This window comes from Meles meles, unplaced genomic scaffold (assembly GCF_922984935.1).
Source record: "Meles meles unplaced genomic scaffold, mMelMel3.1 paternal haplotype, whole genome shotgun sequence".
NCBI lineage: Eukaryota > Metazoa > Chordata > Mammalia > Carnivora > Mustelidae > Meles > Meles meles.
The window spans coordinates 18,214-40,017 of record NW_025721523.1 but is presented as its reverse complement, the minus strand read 5'-3'; the positions used below and the strand labels follow the sequence as shown (position 1 = coordinate 40,017).

The following is a 21,804-nucleotide window of genomic DNA, read 5'->3' as shown; positions in this document are numbered from 1 at the left end:
AGGAAACTGTCACCCAGAGATATTAAGCATATTTTTCAAATCAAGGAATTCCTAACCAAGACAAAGAATGAGCTAGTCCTAGAATCTAGATTTCTGTAGATTTATATCTCTAGATACCATCTACGGGCCCAAAAATTGCTTCAGTGCCTACCAAGGGCATTAAATCATGGGTACTCTCTAAAGTTGAGTCTATAAACTCTAGGACTGGCTTTGGGCAGACGAAGAAGGGCAATGTGCACATTCCTGAGGGTGTAAAATCCCTAAATAACCTAAGTAACTTGGGCATTTCTTTAATCTTTCTGATGTAGTCTCTTCATTACAAAAAAAGGGTGGGAGCCCTCTAAACTTTTTAGGTAACTCTGTAGAAATACGTGTAGGTAAACTGGGATGAACACTACGTTCCAGCCCTATTTGTAGACTGATGTCTTACAATGGTTGACCTTTCTGAACCTCAGTATTCTCCTTTGGGAAAAGACGGTGTGCTCCTGAATTCTTCCATAGGGTTATGGCTAGGAAATCATTTAGGTGGTTTTGAAATTGCTTTGTGGCTGGTGCATACTGTAACTTCAGACATCTTGGCAGTTCCCTCTCCTTCAAATTCCAAGTGTATTCTGTAGGAAGCATGTCCTACTCACCTTTATCTACTCAGCATACAACTAAGTGTCTGGTACATAACATGGGCCCGTACAACTTTGCTGAGTGAATTAATGAATGATTCTTTCCTCTTTCAGCTCTACAATGCCTTCCCTCTCTTAATACATTACCTTCCAGGAAGTCATCGTGTGTTCTTTAAAAACATTGCTAAACAATTTGAGTTTATTAAGGAAAAAATAAAAGAACACCAAGAATCCCTGGACTTCAGTAACCCTCGGGACTTTATTGACTACTTCCTGATCAAAATGGAAAAGGTATAATCTCACACTTTTATCTTTGTGGGTGGTATGATTCATGGACTAGTTTTGTTCTTCCCACTGAAACTAGGATACTAAAACAATTGGTCCTTCCTAAAGATGATTTAATTGCCTGTCTGTCCTCTTGTTTGTGCAAACCACATTGGGTATCTTGAGATATTTCTCAATCCTCAGTGAAAATGATTTCGCAGGTTTTACATTTATAGTGTTAAAGCTGGTTCCTTATTTGGCGACAGTTTGAAATATACATTCACACACATTCAACATTAATGATACACAACATATCATCCTTCATCAGGAAAGTCCAGCAATGGGAAGATGTAACAAATGAGGGAACACAGGAATAGACCAGAATCTACAAAGGCTTACCTTTGGAAAGGCACTACGAAGTCTTCACAGATGAGGCAGATTTTTTTTTTTTTCTTGTTGTTATCTGAAAAGATTTTTTTTTTATTTTTTTTTTCATTTTATTTATTTTTTCAGTGTAACATTATTCATTCTTTTTGCACAACACCCAGTGCTCCATGCAAAACGTGCCCTCCCCATTACCCACCACCTGTTCCCCCAACCTCCCACCCCTGACCCTTCAAAACCCTCAGGTTGCCCCAACCTCCCACCCCTGACCCTTCAAAACCCTCAGGTTGTTTTTCAGAGTCCATAGTCTCTTATGGTTCGCCTCCCCTCCCCAATGTCCATAGCCCGCTCCTCCTCTCCCAATCCCACCTCCCCCCAGCAACCCCCAGTTTATTTGTGAGATTAAGAGTCATTTATGGTTTGTCTCCTTCCCAATCCCATCTTGTTTCATTTATTCTTCTCCTATCCCCCTAACCCCCCATGTTGCTTCTCCATGTCCTCATATCAGGGAGATCATATGATAGTATCCAAAATCTATAAGGAACTTAGCAAACTCAACACCCAAAGAACAAACAATCCAATCAAGAAATGGGCAGAGGACATGAACAGACATTTCTGCAAAGAAGACATCCAGATGGCCAACAGACACATGAAAAAGTGCTCCACGTCACTCGGCATCAGGGAAATACAAATCAAAACCACAATGAGATATCACCTCACACCAGTCAGAATGGCTAAAATTAACAAGTCAGGAAATGACAGATGCTGGAGAGGATGTGGAGAAAGGGGAACCCTCCGCCACTGTTGGTGGGAATGCAAGCTGGTGCAACCACTCTGGAAAACAGCATGGAGGTTCCTCAAAATGTTGAAAATAGAACTACCCTATGACCCAGCAATTGCACTACTGGGTATTTACCCTAAAGATACAAACATAGTGATCCGAAGGGGCACGTGTACCTGAATGTTTATAGCAGCAATGTCTACAATAGCCAGACTATGGAAAGAACCTAGATGTCCATCAACAGATGAATGGATAAAGAAGATGTGGTATATATACACAATGGAATACTATGCAGCCATCAAAAGAAATGAAGTCATGCCATTTGCGACGACGTGGATGGAACTAGAGCGTATCATGCTTAGTGAAATAAGTCAATCGGAGAAAGACAACTATCATATGATGAGGCAGATTTTGAAGAAATTCTATCTTAGATGAACAGAGACAACAATGAGAATGAGAAGTGCCGTGATCACGAGGAATTTTCAGAGAGTTGATCTTGATTGTAATTGAGGCACTGTCATGGGTGTAATGACTGAAGAGCTGGGAATAGTGATCCATTGGGGGGTGTTTCTGAAGGGTTGAATAAAAATATTACACATTATAAAATAGACAATAGATGCTAGAATTCACAGTGAGTAGCAGTGAGGACCTGATAAAAATTATGTTTCAAAGAAATGGTAGAGCCACTGATCGACATAGGGGATGAGAAAGTGAAGAATCAGAAAGGACTTGTTGGAAGTTTATAACTCTGGTTGTACTTTAACTGTTGGACAGAACCCTAACAACTATCTAACTTGACCTTTAGCCGTAGTGCTCACACCAAACAACAATGTCAAATGGAGTTACCTCTGAGGCTCTTTTATTTATCAAGTAATTGTAACACATCATTTCTAGGAAAAACAAAATAAACAGTCTGAATTTACCATGGACAACCTGATCATTACCATATGGGATGTGTTTAGTGCAGGAACAGAGACAACAAGCACCACCCTGACATATGGACTCCTGATGCTGCTGAAGTACCCAGAGGTCGCAGGTATGGTCACAGGTGTTGGGCGGGGTGCAATTCCAGGTAGAAACTGGCAGGTGACACTGACAACTATCCCACTCTTCACTGCCCAGACAATGCACAGAAAAAATTTCCTTCATTTGTATATCTTCCTGTCACTGGATAAATCAAATTCAAAGTAGTTTATAGCACAAAAAGATAATGAAACATTTAAACAGCAGCAGAGATTTGAGGGGCAGAGCTCACTGCTTGCCTGCTGCAATGGAATGTCCCTGATTTTCATCGGGACGGATGCAATAAGCAGAGTTGTCATAGGATCTAGAAGAACCGGCCTTCTGCTTCCTCTGGAAGGATATCACTTGATATGTCTTCCACATCCAGATAAATGCATTTTTGTCAGAAGATATTTCTACTCAAATGCATTTTCAGTATAAGGATTGACTCAGTGAAAATGACAGTCTGTCTTCATCAAAGAGACTCTGTCCCTAAATAAAAAGTTACATACAAATACATTCTTTTCAAATATACCCATTTAGACAAAGAAATGCTTCCTCACAAATACAGTTTCTCTTGCAAATGCAACCTTCCCACTTTTCCTCCTCATTTTGAGTGCTCATCAAAGAGGATTATTTCCTTCACTACTGAATCATGTTCTGTGCTTTGGCACACCGAGACCCTTTGAATACAATTAAATCTCAGGAAGCTTATCTCCGTGATGTCAACACTAGATCATTTGTTTCAAGTCCTCCTGCCCTCCTAGTCCAAGTAAGAAGTGCTTCCCAAATGGTGCGAGCTAGAAGCACAGCTTTGAAATCCCTTTGCTCTCACACATTATGGGATCTCATGGCACTGTGTTTCCTTCACTTGACACACACTCTTTCAGCCAAATAACTTCCCTCTTATTAGATCTATATTGATTATGACTCCAATACCATATGACATTTTTTCTCCAGACCTGTAAATCTTGTGTATATGGCAAAAGTCCTTTTGGTGTCCAGGTTCCCCAATGCTTCCATGTTAATTTTTTTCTTGCGTCATATCCATTTATATATTCTTTTTCTTCCCATGTTCATGCCTTACTGGGGCATTCTCTAAGCATTCTGATTATTTCAGGAAGTTCCTAACCACTTTGCATAATCACTGTCTTCTAGATAAAAATCCAGCTTCTCGACTTGGAAAGGTAAAGTTTAAAACTTCTCTAAAATTCCTAAGTCTTCCTGATAGCTATCAAACCACAGATTATCACATGCTCCCTTAACAAAGACACATTCTTCAGGTAGTACATCCACACCATTTCACCAAAGTAGCAACACGGCACGGGAGAAAATGTGTTATAGAGTAACTACAGTGGCTTCAGATCCCGACTTTTTAGTAAGTAGCTGTGTGACCTCAGACTCATGACGAATTCTTTGCATGTCTTGCTTGGTCCCTCATGTCCCTCATCTGTTCAGGAGAGATGATGCTTCCTAACAGTCACAGAGCCTTTCCCTCATGGGAGAAAGTTAATGTTTGTTTTAACTAATGAACAGTCCTACTAAAACTGCATGTTATTAACATGATACATTTTACAAATAAAGGAAAAATATAATTCGCTAACCCAAATTACTTTCAGTGATCTTATTTAATTGCTAAGATTGTGGGTTTGAGAATAAGAAAGACCATGAGAGACTGTGGACTCTGAGAAACAAACTGAGGGTTTTAGAGGGAAGGGGTGGGGGGTGAAACTGGTGGTGGGTATTAAGGAGGGCAGGTATTTTGTGGAGCGCTGGGTGTTGTACATAAACAATGAATCTTGGAACACTGCATCAAAAGCAAATGATGTATTTTAGGGGCACCTGCGTGGCTCAGTGGGTTAAGCCTCTGCCTTCGGTTCAGGTCCTGATCTCAAGGGAGATGGGATGGAGTTCCTCATGGTGATCCCTGCTCTCTGCCTCCCTCCTCCCCCCTTGCCCCCCGCCTTCTTCTCTGCCTGCCTCTCTGCCTACTTGTGATCTCTCTGTCTGTGTCAAATAAACAAATAAAATCTTTTTAAAAAATGATGTATTTTATGGAGACTAACATAACACAATTTAAAAAAATGGAAAAAAAAAGACCACATAACATCTGGATGTCTTTAAGAAATACATTTACTTTTACGGACCTGTCTTCTCGTTTTTAAGGCACATAAAATAATACCCAACACATAGCACTTTTTGAGGAATTATAAAGTAATGTAATACATTGTACAGCATGCCTGTCATGTTTCACATCCTAAAGAAATGCTAATTTCTGGGTCCTGTGTGCTGAGTCACATATTATTCTGTTGTTTTATTTATTTATTTATAAAAGATTTTATTTATTTAGTTGACATAGAGAGAGATCACAAGTAGGCAGAGAGGCAGGAAGAGATAGAGAAGGAAGCAGGCTCCCCGCCAAGCAGAGAGCCCAACGTGGGGCTCGATCCCAGGACTCTGAGACCATGACCTGAGCCGAAGGCAGAGGCTTTAACCCACTGAACCACCCAGGTGCCCCTCAGTTGTTCTATTTATTAAGCATTTATTGCACTGCTCATAGTTTTAGCCTCTTGGAATTTACTTTAAAAAAAAAAGATCTTATTTATTTGAGAGAGAGAGCACACAAGCGAGAGAGAGAGAGAACACGAGGCGGATGAGGAGCAGAGGAAGAAGCAGGCTTTCTGTTGGAGGAGGATCCTGATGTGGGGTTCGATCCCTGGACTCTGTGATCATCACTTAACAGACTGAGCCACGCCGGCACCTGGAACTTACACATTTAAAACAAAAACGGGCCTACACAAAGCGGTCAAACAGCATGGTTTATAGTAAGCTTTCAAGACCCCAGATCCCTGAGTTTATCAAACAAAGCACACAAAATAGAGAATCAGAGTTGAATCTCATGGTACAATTATGTTTTCTATGTACATATCTTTATGACTCTAATGAGATTCCAATTTGACCAGGAAACAAATTGCTGCCCCTCATGGAAGTAGCCATATGTGATTTTTCCCCTCTCCCAGTCTCCTTCCACAATGTAGCCATGATAAAGATCAAATCAAGGGGCACCTGGGTGGCTCAGTCAGTTACCCATCGACTCTTGGTTTCTGCTCGGGTTTTGATCTCCGGGTCATGAGACTGGGTCTCCCATCAGGCACCACGCTCAACTTGGAGTTGGCTTGCGGTTCTCTCTTCCCTCTGCCCCTCCTCCCCAATCTCTCTCTTTAAAGTTAATAAAATCTTTCAACAACAACAAGGAAAAAGGTCAGATCAAATGGCTTTTCCATTTCATATGAATTCTGATTCCTATCCTGCAGCTAAAGTCCAGGAAGAGATTCACCGTGTGGTTGGCAGACACCGGAGCCCCTGCATGCAGGACAGGAGCCACATGCCCTACACAGACGCTGTGGTACACGAGATCCAGAGATACATTGACCTCGCCCCCAACAGTCTCCCACATGCAGTGACTCAGGACATTAAGTTCAGAGAATACTTTATTCCCAAGGTGAGAGAGATTTCATCTCTACTACTCCTTAAAAATTTCATTTTTTTAATGTTTAATTTTTTATACATTTTTGTTTTGAGAGAGAGAGAGAAAGGAAAAGGGGGAGGGATAGAAGAAGAAGGACAGAGAATCTCAGCCAGGCACCATGTCCAGCCCAGTCCCATCCAGGGGCTTGCTCTCATGGCCCTGAGATCATGACCTGAGCCCAAATCAAGAGTTGGAGGCATAACTGACTGAGCCACCTATGTGCCCCTCCTTGAGAATCTTGGGTTATCAGGCATCACAAAAGTAGGATTATAGATTACCTAACCATCTACAGGTATGACACAGTCAGAGACCAGACATCTTACCCTTTGACCACATGCTCCTTTCCTTTTACTTTGTTGATGCAATTTTATAAATCATAGTGCTTAGACTGCCACGGGATTTTCTTCATAGTATTCATTGCTAAGACCACTTACTGCCTAAGTTCTGCGATTTTTGTGTTTTAGATCTTATCTTCAATTATTTAATTCATTTTGAGTTCATTTTTATGTCTGTTGTTAGTTGTAGCTAGTTTTTGCAACACCATTTATTGAAGAGACTGTCTTTTCTTGGTTGTATATCTTGGCACCTTTGTTAAAAATTAATTGGCCCTCTATGGGCACCTGGGTGGCTCAGTTGGTTAAGCGACTGCCTTCAGCTCAGGTCATGACCCTGGAGTCCCGGGATTGAGTCCCACATCGGGCTCCTAGCTCCACAGGGTTTCTGCTTCTCCCTCTGACCTTCTTCCCTCTCATGTTCTCTCTCGTTCTCTCTCTCAAATAAATAAAGAAAATCTTAAAACAAAATTAATTGGCCTCTATGCATGGGTTTATTCCTGGGCCCTGTATTCTTTTCATTGATCTATGCATCTGTTTTTGTACCAATATCATGCTGTTTTAATGACTGTAGCTTTGTCATACAGTTTGAAATGAGGAAGTGTGATGCCTCCAGCTTTGTTCTTTCTCCAGATTGCTTTGGCTCTTTAGGATCTTTTGTCATTCTCCACAGATTTTAGGATTGTTTATTTCATTTCTGTGAAAATGCCATAGGATTCTTGATAGGGATTGCATTGAACCTATAGATGGCTTCGGGTGGTATAGATATTGTAACAATATTAATTTTCCCAAACCATGGGCACAGAATATCTTTCCATTTGTTATGTGTCTTCTTCCATTTCTTTCATCAATGTCATAGTTTTCAGTGTGCAGATCTTTCACCTCTTTGGTTAAATTTATTACTAGGCTTTTTATACCAATGTGAATGGGTTGGTTTTCTTAATTCCTTTAGAGTTCATTATTAGTATCACATTAAAAATGTAACAGATATTTGTATATTCATTTTTATCCTGAATTAATTTATTCTAACAGTTTGGGTGGAGTCTTTTGGGATTTTTAAAATCTACAATGTCGTGTCATCTTCAAATAGTGACAGTTCTGCTTCCTTTCCTATTTGAGTGCCTTTTATTTCTTTTTCTTGCCAAATGCTTGGACTAGGACTTCTAATACTATATCGAATAAAAGTGGTGAGAGTGGGCATCTTTCTTTTGTTTCTGATGTAGAGGAAAAGCTGAAGCTTTTCCCCATTCAGAATGATGTTAGCTGTGGACTTATCATATATGACCTTTATCATATATGCCCTTTATGATGTCAAGGTACATTTCCTCTATATGTACTTTGTTGAGCATTTTTATCATAAACGAATGTTGAATTTTGTCAGATGCTTTTTTCTGCATCTACTGAGAAGATGATACTGTATGATTTTTAGCCTTCATTTTTTAATGTCCATCACAATAATTTGTGGATGTTGAACCATCCTTGTATCCCTGGAATAAATCGGACATGATTATGGGATATAATCCTTTTACTGTACTGTACAATTCAGTTTGTGATGATTTTTATTGAGAATTTTTTACATTTTTATTCATCAGATATAGTGGCCTTTAATTTTCTTTTCTTGTGGGGTCCTTGTGTGGTTTTGGTATTAGAATTATGCTGCCCTCACACAATGAATTTGGAAGTGTTCCCTACTCTTCTATTTTTACTCCATCCCAGGACCTGGAGATCATGACCAGAGCTAAAAGCAGAGGCTTGGAGCACCTGGGTGGCTCAGTGGGTTAAAGTCTCTGCCTTCGTCTCAGGTTGTGATCTCAGGGTCCTAGAATCGAGCCTCACATCGGGCTCTCTGCTCAGCAGGGAGCCTGCTTCCTTCTCTCTCTCTGCCTGCCTCTCTGCCTGTCAAATAAATAAAAAAAAATTTTTTTAATAAATAAATAAGTAAATAAAAGCAGAGGCTTAACTAACCGAGCCACCCATGCATCTCTTTATTGAGCATTTTAGCCTGTGGTAATTTTTTTTTTTAAAGAGAGATCATGCAGGGCACCTGGGTGGGTCAGTGGGTAAAGCCTCTGCATTCGGCTCAGGTCATGATCCCAGGGTCCTGGGATCGAGTCCCGCATCAGGCTCTCTGCTCCACAGAGAGCCTGCTTCCTCCTCTCTCTTCCTTCCTGTCTCTCTGCCTACTTGTGATCTGTCAAATAAATAAAATCTTTATAAAAAAAAAAGTGAGACCATGCATGAGCAGGAAAACTGGGCAGGGAGGGAGAGAGAAATTTTTTTACAGATTTTATTTATTGATGTACTTATTTATTTAGAGCATACAACCAGGGGCAGGGGCAGGGGGAAAGGGAGAGAGAATCAAGCAGACTTCACACTGAGCATGGAGCCCGATGCAGGGCTTGATCTCACCACCCTGAGATCGTGATCTGAGCCAAAATCTAGAGTCAGATGAACAACTGGCTGAGTCACCCAGGCACCCCGAGCATGCGGTAATCTTCGTACAAAAGTATTTCATATATTATCTCATTTTATGTTTGCTATGAACTAGTGCCAATGTATCCTTTACATTTTACTAGTCATGAAAATGAGTCATGGAAATGTTACACGACTGGATTATCATCACAGAGCTTAATTTAATAGAAAGATTTGATTGATTTTGAAAACTAAACTCCAAATCATCATGTTGCACTGCATCCATGAGTTTAGGGACACCCGACTAGAAACTAGAAATGCTCTCTCACTTCCATAAGAAATTGCAATAATTCAATTGAAACAGCACAACAGAAGGAGGGGATACTTACCTGTTCTCATCTTTAAAAAAAATGTTAAGTAAGCTCTACACCCAGTGTGGGGCTTGAAGCCATGATCCCAAGACCAAAAGTCACATGCTCTATTGATTGAGCCAGCCAGCACCCCTTAGTTTCTCATCTTGATGGGAAGGTGAAGGGTTTCAAGAATATAGCGACTCAAGTAGATCTTTGAAGACTTTATGCTGTGTTCCAAAGACAATGAGCTGGATTTTCAGGGGCAATAGCTCTTTTTCTTTTCTTTCTTTCTTTTTTTTTTTTTTAAGATTTTATTTATTTATTTGACAGAGATCACAAGTAGGTGGAGAGGCAGGCAGAGAGACAGGAGGAAGCAGGCTCCCTGCTGAGCAAAAAGCCCAATGCGGGGCTTGATTCCAGGACCCTGAGATCATGACCTGAGCTGAAGGCAGAGGCTTTAATCTACTGAGCCACCCAGATGCCCCGCATCAGCTCCTTTTAGACAATACTGCAATTTGGGGCACCTGGGTGGCCCAGGGGGTAAAGCCTCTGCTTTCAGCTCAGGTCATGGTCTCAGGGTCCTGGGATCGAGCCCTACATTGGGCTCTCTGCTCAGTAGAGAGTCTGCTTCCCACTGCCCCCCGCCCCACCACCTGCCTCTCTGCCTACTTGTGATCTCTGTCAAATAAATAAATAAAATATTTAAAAAAAATAAAGTCAGTTAGGGCAGGTCATTTGTTTGTTCTGAAATAAGGATAAATACGTTCTTTTTTTTTAGGATTGTATTTATTTATTTGACAGACAGAGATCATAAGTAGGCAGAGAGAGAAGGGGAAGCAGGCTCCCCGCTAAGCAGAGAGCCTGATGCGGGGCTCGATCCCAGGACCCTGGGATCATGACCTGAGCTGAAGGCAGAGGCTTAACCCACTGAGCCACCCAGGCACCCCAATATGTTCTTTTTATACCTCTCTCTCCTCATCTATAAAACAAAAGCATTTCAAGTTCCATGACTTTCATTATAACCCAATTTATCTGTTTTCCTTCACATCAGGGCACAACCATATTAACATCTCTGACTTCCGTCCTGCATGATGACAAAGAGTTTCCCAACCCAGATTGCTTTGATCCCGGCCACTTCCTGGATGAAAGTGGCAACTTTAAGAAGAGTGACTACTTCGTGCCCTTCTCGGCAGGCAAGCAAGCTTCATTGTTCTTTGTTATCTCTACATCAGGGGTCAGGGAGCTGAGGAAGGGCTTTGCGTGGAGACCACTCTGGGCTGAACAGCTTGTCATTTGTTTGAGGCTGGGGCATCACTCCCAAAGTCCAGGTTGTTTCTCGTTGGACTGGAGGCTTTCCTTGCCAAGACTGGCCCCAGAACCTACCACTGAGAGTCCTCAGAAGGGGTACGGAGTAGAGTAGATAGAGAATAAGGGAAATTTGAGTATCTCCCTTCACTTTGTCAGGGTCCTGGGAAGAAACAGTTCACACACTCAACAAGTCGTTCCAGAATGACTAAATCTAGATCACATTTGAATTTTCTAGTCTGTTTGGGGATTAGTGATTAGTTAGTAAGCTTGTGGCTAATTTTTGAGTATTTAATGATGAGACTGTTTTCAGAGATGTGGGCAGGATTAAGGTGTGATAGAGTACCCAGGGACCAGCACGGGCCGGAAGACGTTCCCATCGTAGGTCGGAAGGGACGAGGGAAGAAGGGCATTACTGGAAGCCCGGTAGAACTTGAGGAAAGAAAGAGTGGATGCTTCGACAGGAGGTGTGTCTGTAGCAGAGGCATACAGCCACTGTCTAAACTGCAGCCTGGCAGGAGGGAATAGATCCTCTGACCTTGTCAGTAGCTAATGCTCTGAATTTATTCAGAACCCAGAAGGAAACTCACTTCTCGGTTTATGCAGTCCACAGAAATCAGCTTCCTGAGCACAGAGTAGACATAAAAGACAAACCCAAAATGGAGCTGGAAGGAGGGAGAAATGGAGAATATTCAGCACATTCTAAGGGAGAAATGGAGGGAAGAAGGGAGGGTAAAGGGCCTTTCCTGCAGAAGTAATTGAAACAGAGGCAAAAATGGGAGATTCGTTTCCGACTGAATATAGAAGAAACAAATATCAAGCAACCCTTCCTAGTGTGGTCTCAAGATTATGGACCACGCCCAGAGAGGATCTCAAAGCAAGATACAACTGAACTACTCCTTATCTTTCTTCCTCTGTGTTGGGCCCATTACTGCATAGTGAGACTCCTTGAGATTTCTGTTCAAGTCACAGGGCTTGCCGACCTGCTTTGCCCTGACACTGTGGGTATCGTTACAAGATCTGAGGCCTTACCTTAGGAGCTTATGTTCCAGAATGTGAGACAGATGATTAAGTAAAATTTCACCTGAAATGTGCTGTATTTGAAGCATTAGCGAGTGTTGTCGCAAAGAGGTAAAGAAGTGAGTCATGTACTCTGAGCACATCAAAGAAGTTCGCATAGAAGAAATGACATCTGAGCGGCTCTGGAAGGATGTGGGAAGTATCAACAGGCAGAGCAGAGAGGAAGGCTATTTCAGCTGCAGCAATGACTGGAATCTAGATCACATTTGAAATTGCCAGTCTGTCTGGGGATCAGGGATTAGTTAGTAGGTTTGTGGCCAGTTTGTAATATTTCTTTTTTTCCTGACCCCTTAGTTCAGGATGACTCTCTTTGGAATTTCTGGGTCTGTGTGGATTACTCCGTACGTAGGAAATGAAATTTGATTTCCTTCTGTTAATTTGTCTGGTGTCAGTCTGATCCTAAGACCAGCCACAGGGACCTTGAAGGGGACAGGAAATTCTTGCTCCCCGACATGGTGTGCCAGCTGGCCACTGCTCACCCCACACATTGCTGTAGCTGAGAGATCCTTGGGACACCTGACGGCTGGCACAAGGTAAGATTTCCTACCACGTCGGGCTCTCAGAATCTCTGTCCGCAGGGTCTGCTGGAGCGGGAAGGGCAACAGTCCTTTTTCTCTCCACATTTACATTAGCAGGAGAGAACTCTTGTGCAATTAGTCCCTTGGGCTAAGTGACTCTTGGTACACTTGGTAGGGTCTTTTTTGCTAACATTTCTCTTTCCTCCCAGAGAGGATCTTTGTTTTCCTCTGTGTCCTTTATGTCGTTTGTCATGCAAACTTTACTCAAGGTGAATGGGCACATGAGGGGTGTTGCTTAAGGACATCTTGGAAGCCAGAGCTGCGAAACTGGCAGACACCGGTAGAACACTTAAAAGCTGTTAGAACTAGGGCACCTGGCCAAGTAGAATGGGGTTCCAAGGCTCTGTCCGGCCACACCAGCTCTCAAGTGTGTTAGTCTTTGAGAGGTCCGGCCCACAGGAACCGTTGTCACGGCAGCCTCCGTTTCTTGTTGGTTCCGGGAAGTCCCATTCCACGAGTGCCTGCCCAGCATCCCAGATCAGCAGGTCTGTGACTGGAGGCCTCTCACTTTTTGCAGTGAACTGTTACTAGTTACGAGTGTTACTAGTGTTCTTTAGACTGGCAAATTGAGGAATACCTTTGCCACTTAGAAACACGTGTTTCTTCACAGTACACTCTTTCAGTAAGGCACAAACCAGGTTTACTAACTGACCCAAATTTATCTTTAGTTTCTCTGTAGTAAGACAAAAGGAGAGAAACCTGTATTCTGTACTTAATGTTTCATGATTTTAGCTTATCTGGAAATGATCTAGGTATTCAATGAATTTAGCTTAACATTTAATGTAGCAAAATTTTTAAAAATCCAGGTTACCAAAGATTTTGGGAACTCTTTAAAAGTTTCCCCACGTATGATCTCACAGTCATGGATCGGGCCCCTTGTTGGGCTCCGACCTCAGGGTGGGGTCTGCTTCAGATTCTCTCTCCCCACTTGCTTTCTCTCTCACTCTGAAACAATAATAAAATCTTTAAAAAAATAAAAATTGTGGGGCACCTGGGTGGCTCAGTGGGTTAAGGCCTCTGCTTTCGGCTCAGGTCATGATCCCAGTATCCTGGGATCGAGCCCCACGTCGGGCTCTATAAAAAATAAAAAATAAAATAAAAAAATAAAAACTGTAAAAGTTCACCTAAACACCTTTTTATCTTACTTACATTTAATTTATGTATTCTGAATAGTTTAGTCTACCTCCAAAATTTTATAAGGCATTAGACAAAGTAAGCCATCATTTTAACATTTTTTTCTATCAAAGTTTGTAAGAGATAGCATGAATTTATGTGACTTTCAGTAAACACAGCCGGAATACAAGTTTTATATTTAATCCTGATAACTCCAAGGATTTTATTTATTTATTCATGAGAGAGAGGGAGAGACCAAGGGAGAAGCAGGTTCCCTAAGGAGCAGGGAGCCCAGTGGGGGACTCAGTCCCAGGACCCCAGGATCATGACCTGAGCCAAAGGCAGACGGTTAACGTTAACCATCTGAGCCATCCAGGCGTCCTAATCCTGGTAACTCTGAAGACGTGGCTATTTTAGTTAAACCAAGAGTTTTAAATTAGCTTTAATACTGAGCATCTTCCCTGATCACATTAACTTGAAAAATATTTAGGTTAGTTTCTATCTTTCTGAGTTTTATAAAAGTGTTTTTAAATTTTATTGAAGATTTATTTATTTATTTGAGAGAGAGAATGAGAAAGGGAATGCATACAGGTAAGGGGCTGAGGCAAGGGGAGAAGTAGACTCCCCCCGCTGAGCAGGGAGCTCAACTTGGGGCTCAATCCCAGGACTCTGGGATCATGGTCTGAGCTGAAAGTAGATGCTTAACTGACTGAGCCACGCAGGTGCCCTCTTTCTGAGTATTAGAAAGTCCAATCCTTAGGAGTGCTTGCCTTCAACTAAATGGAGCTCTTTTATAAATTAATTTTGGCAATACCAGCTGGAAGTAGAGAAAATACCTCACATTGCAATATGGGATACATACACACAAACAAGATAAAAAATATCTTACAGCTTTTGTTTTTACTAATATTTGTGGACAGGACAGTATAGCCTCAATTTTCAAATGCTTCCCTCTTTTTCTTTTTTTAATGAAAAAATTCTCCCTATAGCGTGTATCTAAAGAATGGTTCTTATATCCTAGAGATGATAGGATATAAAATATATTTCAAAAAGTCAGAGAGAAAGCGCCAAGGTTCTTCCAAGTCTGGACATAAGAGGGATTTAAGCAGCCTGTGCTCTGAAAAGGCCTCTTCCCACACCATTCCCCCTCTTTTATTTTTTTGGGTGACTATGGGCTGTGTTCAAAGATTAGATTTATAAATTAGATTAGATTTATAAATTCAGGGGGCATCTGAGTGGTTCAGTCAGTGTCCGGCTCTTCATGTTGGCCCATGTCATGACCTGAGAGTCGTGAGGTTGAGCATTGCACTGGGAGTGGAGCCTACTGAAGATTCTCTCCCTCTCTCCCTCTGCTCCTGCCCTCCCCCAACTCTCTTAAAAAAAAAAAAGATTTATAATTTCAAGGGATGGAGAAATAATGTAAAAAATTTTTTATTTCTAGAGTTTTAGGGTACTTGCTATTTAAAATTTATCTTTTTTTTCTTAAGTACTGGACTGTCATGTTCCAAATCCTGATCTTTTATAGTATCTACAAATATTTTGAGAGGAATAGGCAAAGTTTGGGGATTGGTTGACAGGTGGGCTTAGACTTGTTTCTTGAGCTGGATTTCTGGTTTTGTAGAGCTTTGGAAAGCAAAGACAGTCATTTAGAAACAGTTTCCCCAAAGAACTGGATTATAGCATGAATATCAAGGGACTGGCCCATCTTTTTAACTAAACTTGCTTTTATATTTTTATAAAATATAGATTTTTTAAAAGATTTTATTTATTTGACAGACAGAGAGAGATCACAAGTAGGCAGAGAGGCAGGCAGCGAAAGAGGAGGAAGCAGGCTCCCTGCTGAGCAGAGAGCCCGATGTGGGACTTGATCCCAGGACCCTGAGATCATGACCTGAGCTGAAGGCAGAGGCTTAACCCACTGAGCCACCCAGGTGCCCCTAAAATATAGTTTTTTAATTAAAATGGGAAACAAAAGATTCATGGCTTTGTAAAGTCTGGATAAAGCATTTTAACAAAAGCCTTCTTTCTGTGTACACAATTTAATCTGGGCTCTGTTAGCCCCCAGATATTGGCCTTTCCCTGATCATTTATAGGTGGGCCTGGGAGAAATTTGGGTCATGTTTCCTCTCTGAAAGGGGATTGTGACTCGTGATTAATCTTTTAAATTTCTCTCTGAATTTGGTAGAATGCTTTGAAAGTAGAGGTTAAAGGGGCTTTGTAATTTAAAAGGTCTGCTGCTGTCCAGGAGACACACATTATTTTTTTTCCCCCCAGTTAATTTTTACTTTATTAAAAGTTACATTTTAGGGGCGCCTGGGTGGCTCAGTGGGTTAAAGCCTCTGCCTTTCGCTCAGGTCATGATCCCAGGGTCCTGGGATCGAGCCCAGCGTCAGGCTCTCTGCTTGGCAGGGAGCCTGCTTCCTCCTCTCTCTCTCTCTGCCTGCCTCTCTCCCTACTTGTGATCTCTGTCAAATAAAATAAATAAAATCTTTAAAAAAAAAAGTTACATTTTAGGGGCGCCTGGGTGGCTCAGTGGATTAAGCTGCTGCGTTAGGCTCAGGTCATGATCCCGGGGTCCTGGGATCGAGCCCTGAATCGGGCTCTGTGTTCAGCGGGGAGCCTGCTTCCCCTCTCTCTCTGCCTGCCTCTCTACCTACTTGTGATCTCTCTCTCTATCAAATAAATAAAATCTTCAAAAAAAAAAATTACATTTTAAAGAATAAGATTTGATAAGATTTCTATTTAAACTATCTGAAATTATTTAACAATTTTAGGAGGTATAATCAAAATTGGCAAATACTGTTCATATATACTCTGAGACACACATTCTTTTGCGGTGTGGGCCTAGGATACGTCAGCCAAGTGCCATGCCTGATGCTGGCAGGGCCTGACTACAAAGCCCTGGAAGGTAGGAGCAAAGTGAGCCTTACTGCTTTTGTTAAATTCATTTCCTGGAGTTCAGCCTTTACATGAGCAACCTGTATACTTTGAACCTAGAGATGAGATTACAGTGCTCTATGTAAATCCTAAAGGGAAAGGAAGTTAAAATAGGCAGATGAGGCTGGATTTTAGGGGAAATTTATGTTGGATGTAGACATTTATTTCTAATTTCTGTTCTTTCATCTGGTCAAGGGAGTCCCTGAGGGTGGCATTAGGCTAGGACAATTGAGAGCTACTCTCTATTAAGAATGTTTTTCTTTGGGGCGCCTGGGTGGCTGAGTCGGTTAAGTGTCTGCCTTCGCCTCAGGTCATGATCTCAGGATCCTGGGACTGAGCCCCACGTTGGGTTCCCTTTTCAGTGGGGAGTCTGCTTCTCCCTCCCACACTCCCTCTGCCCCTCCTGACCCAGCTCCTGCTGTCTCTCTCTCAAATAAGTAAAACCATTTTTTTAAAGTTTTCTTCTTTTTACATTTATTAGCCAGCTTAAAGGATACATCATCAGGCCACTGGTGAGTAGATCTGTTACGAGCAACTCTAATTAATAAGCCTTTCAATGCCTTAGGCATCCAGAGAGAGGGCATAGATGATGCAGCCCTCATGATCCAAAGTTGACTGCCATAGTTAGTCTAAGAAACAGAAGGCCTTCATTGCTGGTCTCCAGTGAAATCGTGAGATGCCTCTCATCCCAGACTCAATCATCTGTGACACCGGGCATGTGCTCCTGAAATGGCACTTTGCAGCACTAACAAACAAAGGTTGAGAATAGCAAGGTTCCTATGGGCTGGGACTTCTCATGACAAACATCCTTGAGAGTTGGTATGGTCAGAGAGAGAGAGACTCAGATCCCCAGTCTTTTAGACTGGTCTCCAAAGTGCACCCTGGCAAATGCATCCTCCAGATGGTAGATACCAAAAAGAATATTCTCACTGGTCACAAAGCCAAGATCCTGGGACACAAAAAAAGAAAAAGGGGAAAGCCTTATCTGGTTTTCTTCTGGCTAAACAGTGGGTCTCTTGGAAACACACAAACACCTAAGAGATGTGCCACAGGCGGATGTTGGCGGTTGTACATTTTCCATAGTGTACCTCATTGCACAGAACTTTTCTTGTGGTGGCGAGCGCTCTCACAGCTTTTCAGTGTTCCACCTGAAGCTTTGGTTTCCAAGATACCCCTTAGCAACAGCCTTTAACCTACATCAAAGTTTAGCTAAACAGGTGCCAGTCTGATGAGAACCATGAACTCACCAGTCTCTGGGACTGGCTCAAACAGCAGGCCGATAGGGCCTATGCCTGCTTTCTGCGTGATGGTAATTCCTTTTTATGACAAATGATACAAAGGCACAAAGGAGGGATGCCTGCGTGGCTCAGTTGGTTAAGCCCCTGTCTTCGGCTCAGGTCATGATCCTGGGGTCCTGGGATTGGGTCCCGCATTGGGCTCCCTGCTCAGCTGGGACTCTGCTTTTCCCTCTACCTACTGCTCCCCTGCTTGAGTGCTCTCTCCCTCTCGATCTGACAAATAAAATCTTTTAAAAAATTAATCAACAAAGATGAAAGACAAAAAGGAAAACAAAGACCACCTCTGGTTCATCGTTTCCCCCCAAGAAAGTTCCCTACCAAATTTACCAAGAGTTGCTAAACACAAGCAAGTAGTTCCACAAGCCTTTTCTCCTGCTAATCTAAATGTAGAAAGAGAGAAAAAGGACTCCCACCATTCTTGCTCCATGAGACTCCTCAGATTCCAGGAGACAGACATGGTCGGAAATCTTACCTTCTGCCAGCTGTCTGTCAGACATCCCAAGGATCTCCAGCTGCAGCCCTGTCTGTGGCAGGCAGTATCCAGTGTGTTAAAGCTGCTGCCAACTAGGCCAGCTGTCCAGGAGGAGGAATTTTCCTCTGCCTTTCAAGATACTTCCTAGCTGGACTAAAAATCAAATTGACAAAAGACAGAGAAAGAGGAGAAAATCAAACTTAGTTTCACAGGTATGGGCGATCCACAAACATACGACATTCCAAAATGGGTTGTAGTCCACATCAAGAGCTAAGGAGGGGGGCGGTGGTCTGAGGATTCACAGGGGGAGTAAGACCATTAGCAGGAAGGTGAGAGGTTGCCCTGTTATGCCAAGAAGTTTCATACATAAAGAATAGTCTGCTAAATGCTCTCTTCTGGTGCAGGCAGGCAGTCGAAGGAGAGGTAGGGAGATTTTCCTGAATCTGCTGGGGTTTGATTGCTTTTAATTCAAAATAATCTTTATGCCAAAGTGGCCCATCTTGGGGCAAGCTGCCCTTGCCCCTACGCACGCACACAAAAATATATACCGAGGAAGTGAAGGAAACCACATTTCTGTGTAGATACAAGAAGCCATGGGTTAATTAGTCTATGAATATATTTCTCTTCTCAATACATATGTATTTAAGCCCCCCTGTGTGCTAACTCAGAAACAGAGTTAAAGGAATATTGAATTTATGTGTCGTTTTTAGGAAAGAGAACTTGTATTGGAGAAGGCCTGGCCCGCATGGAGCTCTTTTTACTACTGACCAACATTTTACAGCATTTCACCTTGAAACCTCTGGTTGATCCAAAGGACATTGACACCACCCCTGTTGTCAATGGGTTGGGCAGTGCACCGCCCTTCTTCAAGCTCTGTTTCGTCCCAGTCTGAAGAAAGGCCAGGCTGCCAGATTGCAGAGCCACACTCTGGCCTCACCTGAATATGCCAGATGCTTTCTGTCCTGTGTGTTAGCCGCTGTCTGTCTCTCCTTTCACATCAGGGAGGGAATTCCTGACCCTGCCTCTTCTCATTGTCTTCATCCTTTAAGATTCAGTTCAAATTTGCCTGCATGAAACAAAACTCAGTCTTAGCTTCCAATTAAATTCTTTGTGTATCCAGTCCTGGGATCTTATGCTGTATCTCATCTGCAGTCTGTACCATGGTAAGACACCTTATTCGTGTCATATTTTCTTCTATTAAAAACTGTCCCACAAATTAAAAAAATTTTTAAATATATTCACTCATTTCTTACTCCTATGTCTTGATAGTTTGGCATGTGTAATTTCTGGTTTTTTTCCCAGTGGTTATCAAAAAATAAATGCGTATGGTACATGTTTGTGTAGGGATGTACATGTAAGTATGTACATGCAGTGAGAAAATGGGATGGTAATTCTAGCCAGAGGCAATAACATGAATTTGTTGGTCTCTCCCAGGATGCCCTTCCTGTTTTCCCTTATTGGTTAAACACACAGTTGGAGACACATACATACACAGACATAGACAAAGAAGGCAAAGAAGAGGGAAAGATAATATGTATATAGGGTTTTATTCAAATACAGAAATATGTGTTTTATGAATATGTGTTGTGTGTATAAATAAATTTCTGTATAATATACCTATGATTTATGGTGACATTTATAGAATAATGTTATAGATATAATAATATTATAGATATTTTTACAAGTAGTATAAATATACCCTGTTGCATGGCTACAATAATTTTAAAAATCGTCTCCTTAATCAAGGATAGATAATTTTTGAGCTTTTGTTAGCATAACAATCCTACTATATGCATATATCTTTCATTATTCTTCAGGAATAGATGTGACGTGGCTAACATACATGGGCACTTTTATTTTTCATAGCTACTAAAGCACAGCACACAAAAATTACGTATCTGTTTACTTTCCTATCATGAATGTAATAAAAAGATTTTTTGACCAAACCCTTGTGTTTACTGACGATTGAATTCTTCGGTAGATTCAGTAATTTTTGACTAATAATTCTTAGGTTTTCAAGTAGGAAATCATGTCATCTGTAAACATCTCATTGCAATGACTAGAACTTTCCAGAAGTAACATCTATACCTATGTCTGTCTCTCTTTGTGATTTATCACACACGCATACACACAGGTACATGTATATTTGTCACTATGGGAAGGCGATGAAAGCAGCAAGGATGTGTGGGGACAAATCCAGGGCTTGGGAAATCCATATTGGGAAGCTGATGTGTGATTTTTACCCTTGAAGGGATTGCTGATTTGAACTCTGGTGCTGAGAGGCTGAAAGGTTAACTATAAAATGTCATTTAGGAGCCTTAGAATCTGAAAACAATTTTTATAAATTCTCTGAGTTAGAGGAAGAAAAATGAGTTCAGAGCTGGCCAAGTAGGAAAGACAAAGTAAACACCTCAACTTGACTTGAAGCCTGAGGGTCTTGATGAAGATCAGCCAAGGATCAAGAATAACCCTGAAGCTGAACAGACTGATTATAGGAAACCAAATCAGTAATAATCAAAAAATTCAATAAACACAAGTCCAGGACCAGCTGGCGTCACCGGTGAATTCCACCAAACATTCAAGGAAGAGTTAATACCTCGTCTCAAACTATGGCAAAAAATAGGGTGCCTGGCTGGCTCAGTTAATAAAACATGCAACCATTGATCTTGGGGTTGTGAGTTCAGGCCCTACATTCAGTGTAGAATTTACCTTAAAACACACACACGTAACTAAAAACTTGAAAAAAGCTATTCCAAAAAATAGAAGGAAAACTCCCAGATTCAGTCTATGAGCCCAACATTACCCTGTTTCCAAACCCAAAGAGACCACAAAAAACCACAAATACTAACAGGCCAATACCCCTGAACATAGATGTAAGAATCCTCAACAAAATGCCACCAAACTACATTCAGTAATACCTTAAAAATATCATTCACCAGGGCGCCTGGGTGGCTCAGTGGACTAAGCCGCTGCCTTCGGCTCAGGTCATGATCTCAGGGTCCTGGGATCGAGCCCCGCATCGGGCTCTCTGCTCTGCAGGGAGACTGCTTCCTCCTCTCTCTCTGCCTGCCTCTCTGCCTACTTGTGATCTCTCTCTGTCAAATAAATAAATAAAATCTTTAAAAAAAAAAAACAAACAATGAAATCTGTTACGCTGAAAAGAAAAAAAGAGTTGTTACCTTTAAAAAAAAAAAAATGCCACCAAACTACATTCAGTAATACCTTAAAAAGATCATTCACCGGGGTGCCTGGGTGGCTCAGTGGATTAAGCTGCTGCCTTCGGCTCAGGTCATGATCTCAGGGTCCTGGGATCGAGCCCCGCATCGGGCTCTCTGCTCTGCAGGGAG

General features: G+C 41.8%; 1 protein-coding gene across 1 annotated transcript; it reads left to right on the top strand.

The window, feature by feature from the left end:
- The first annotated feature begins 27 nt into the window (after positions 1–27).
- LOC123936460 (cytochrome P450 2C21-like) lies at positions 28–19,488 on the top strand. The gene is made up of 5 exons (XM_045996984.1): positions 28–908; positions 2,941–3,082; positions 6,363–6,550; positions 10,726–10,867; positions 19,168–19,488. Exons 1-5 carry the CDS (start codon positions 708–710, stop codon positions 19,347–19,349), a joined length of 855 nt encoding a protein of 284 aa, XP_045852940.1. The 5' UTR covers positions 28–707; the 3' UTR covers positions 19,350–19,488.
- The last annotated feature ends 2,316 nt before the right edge of the window (positions 19,489–21,804 follow it).

Coding starts and splice junctions, on each gene's coding strand:
- LOC123936460 (XM_045996984.1), top strand. CDS start 708: ATGAATGATTCTTTCCTCTTTCAGCTCTACAATGCCTTCCCTCTCTTA. Junction 909..2,940: donor TCCTGATCAAAATGGAAAAG/GTATAATCTCAC, acceptor CATCATTTCTAG/GAAAAACAAAATAAACAGTC. Junction 3,083..6,362: donor GAAGTACCCAGAGGTCGCAG/GTATGGTCACAG, acceptor CCTATCCTGCAG/CTAAAGTCCAGGAAGAGATT.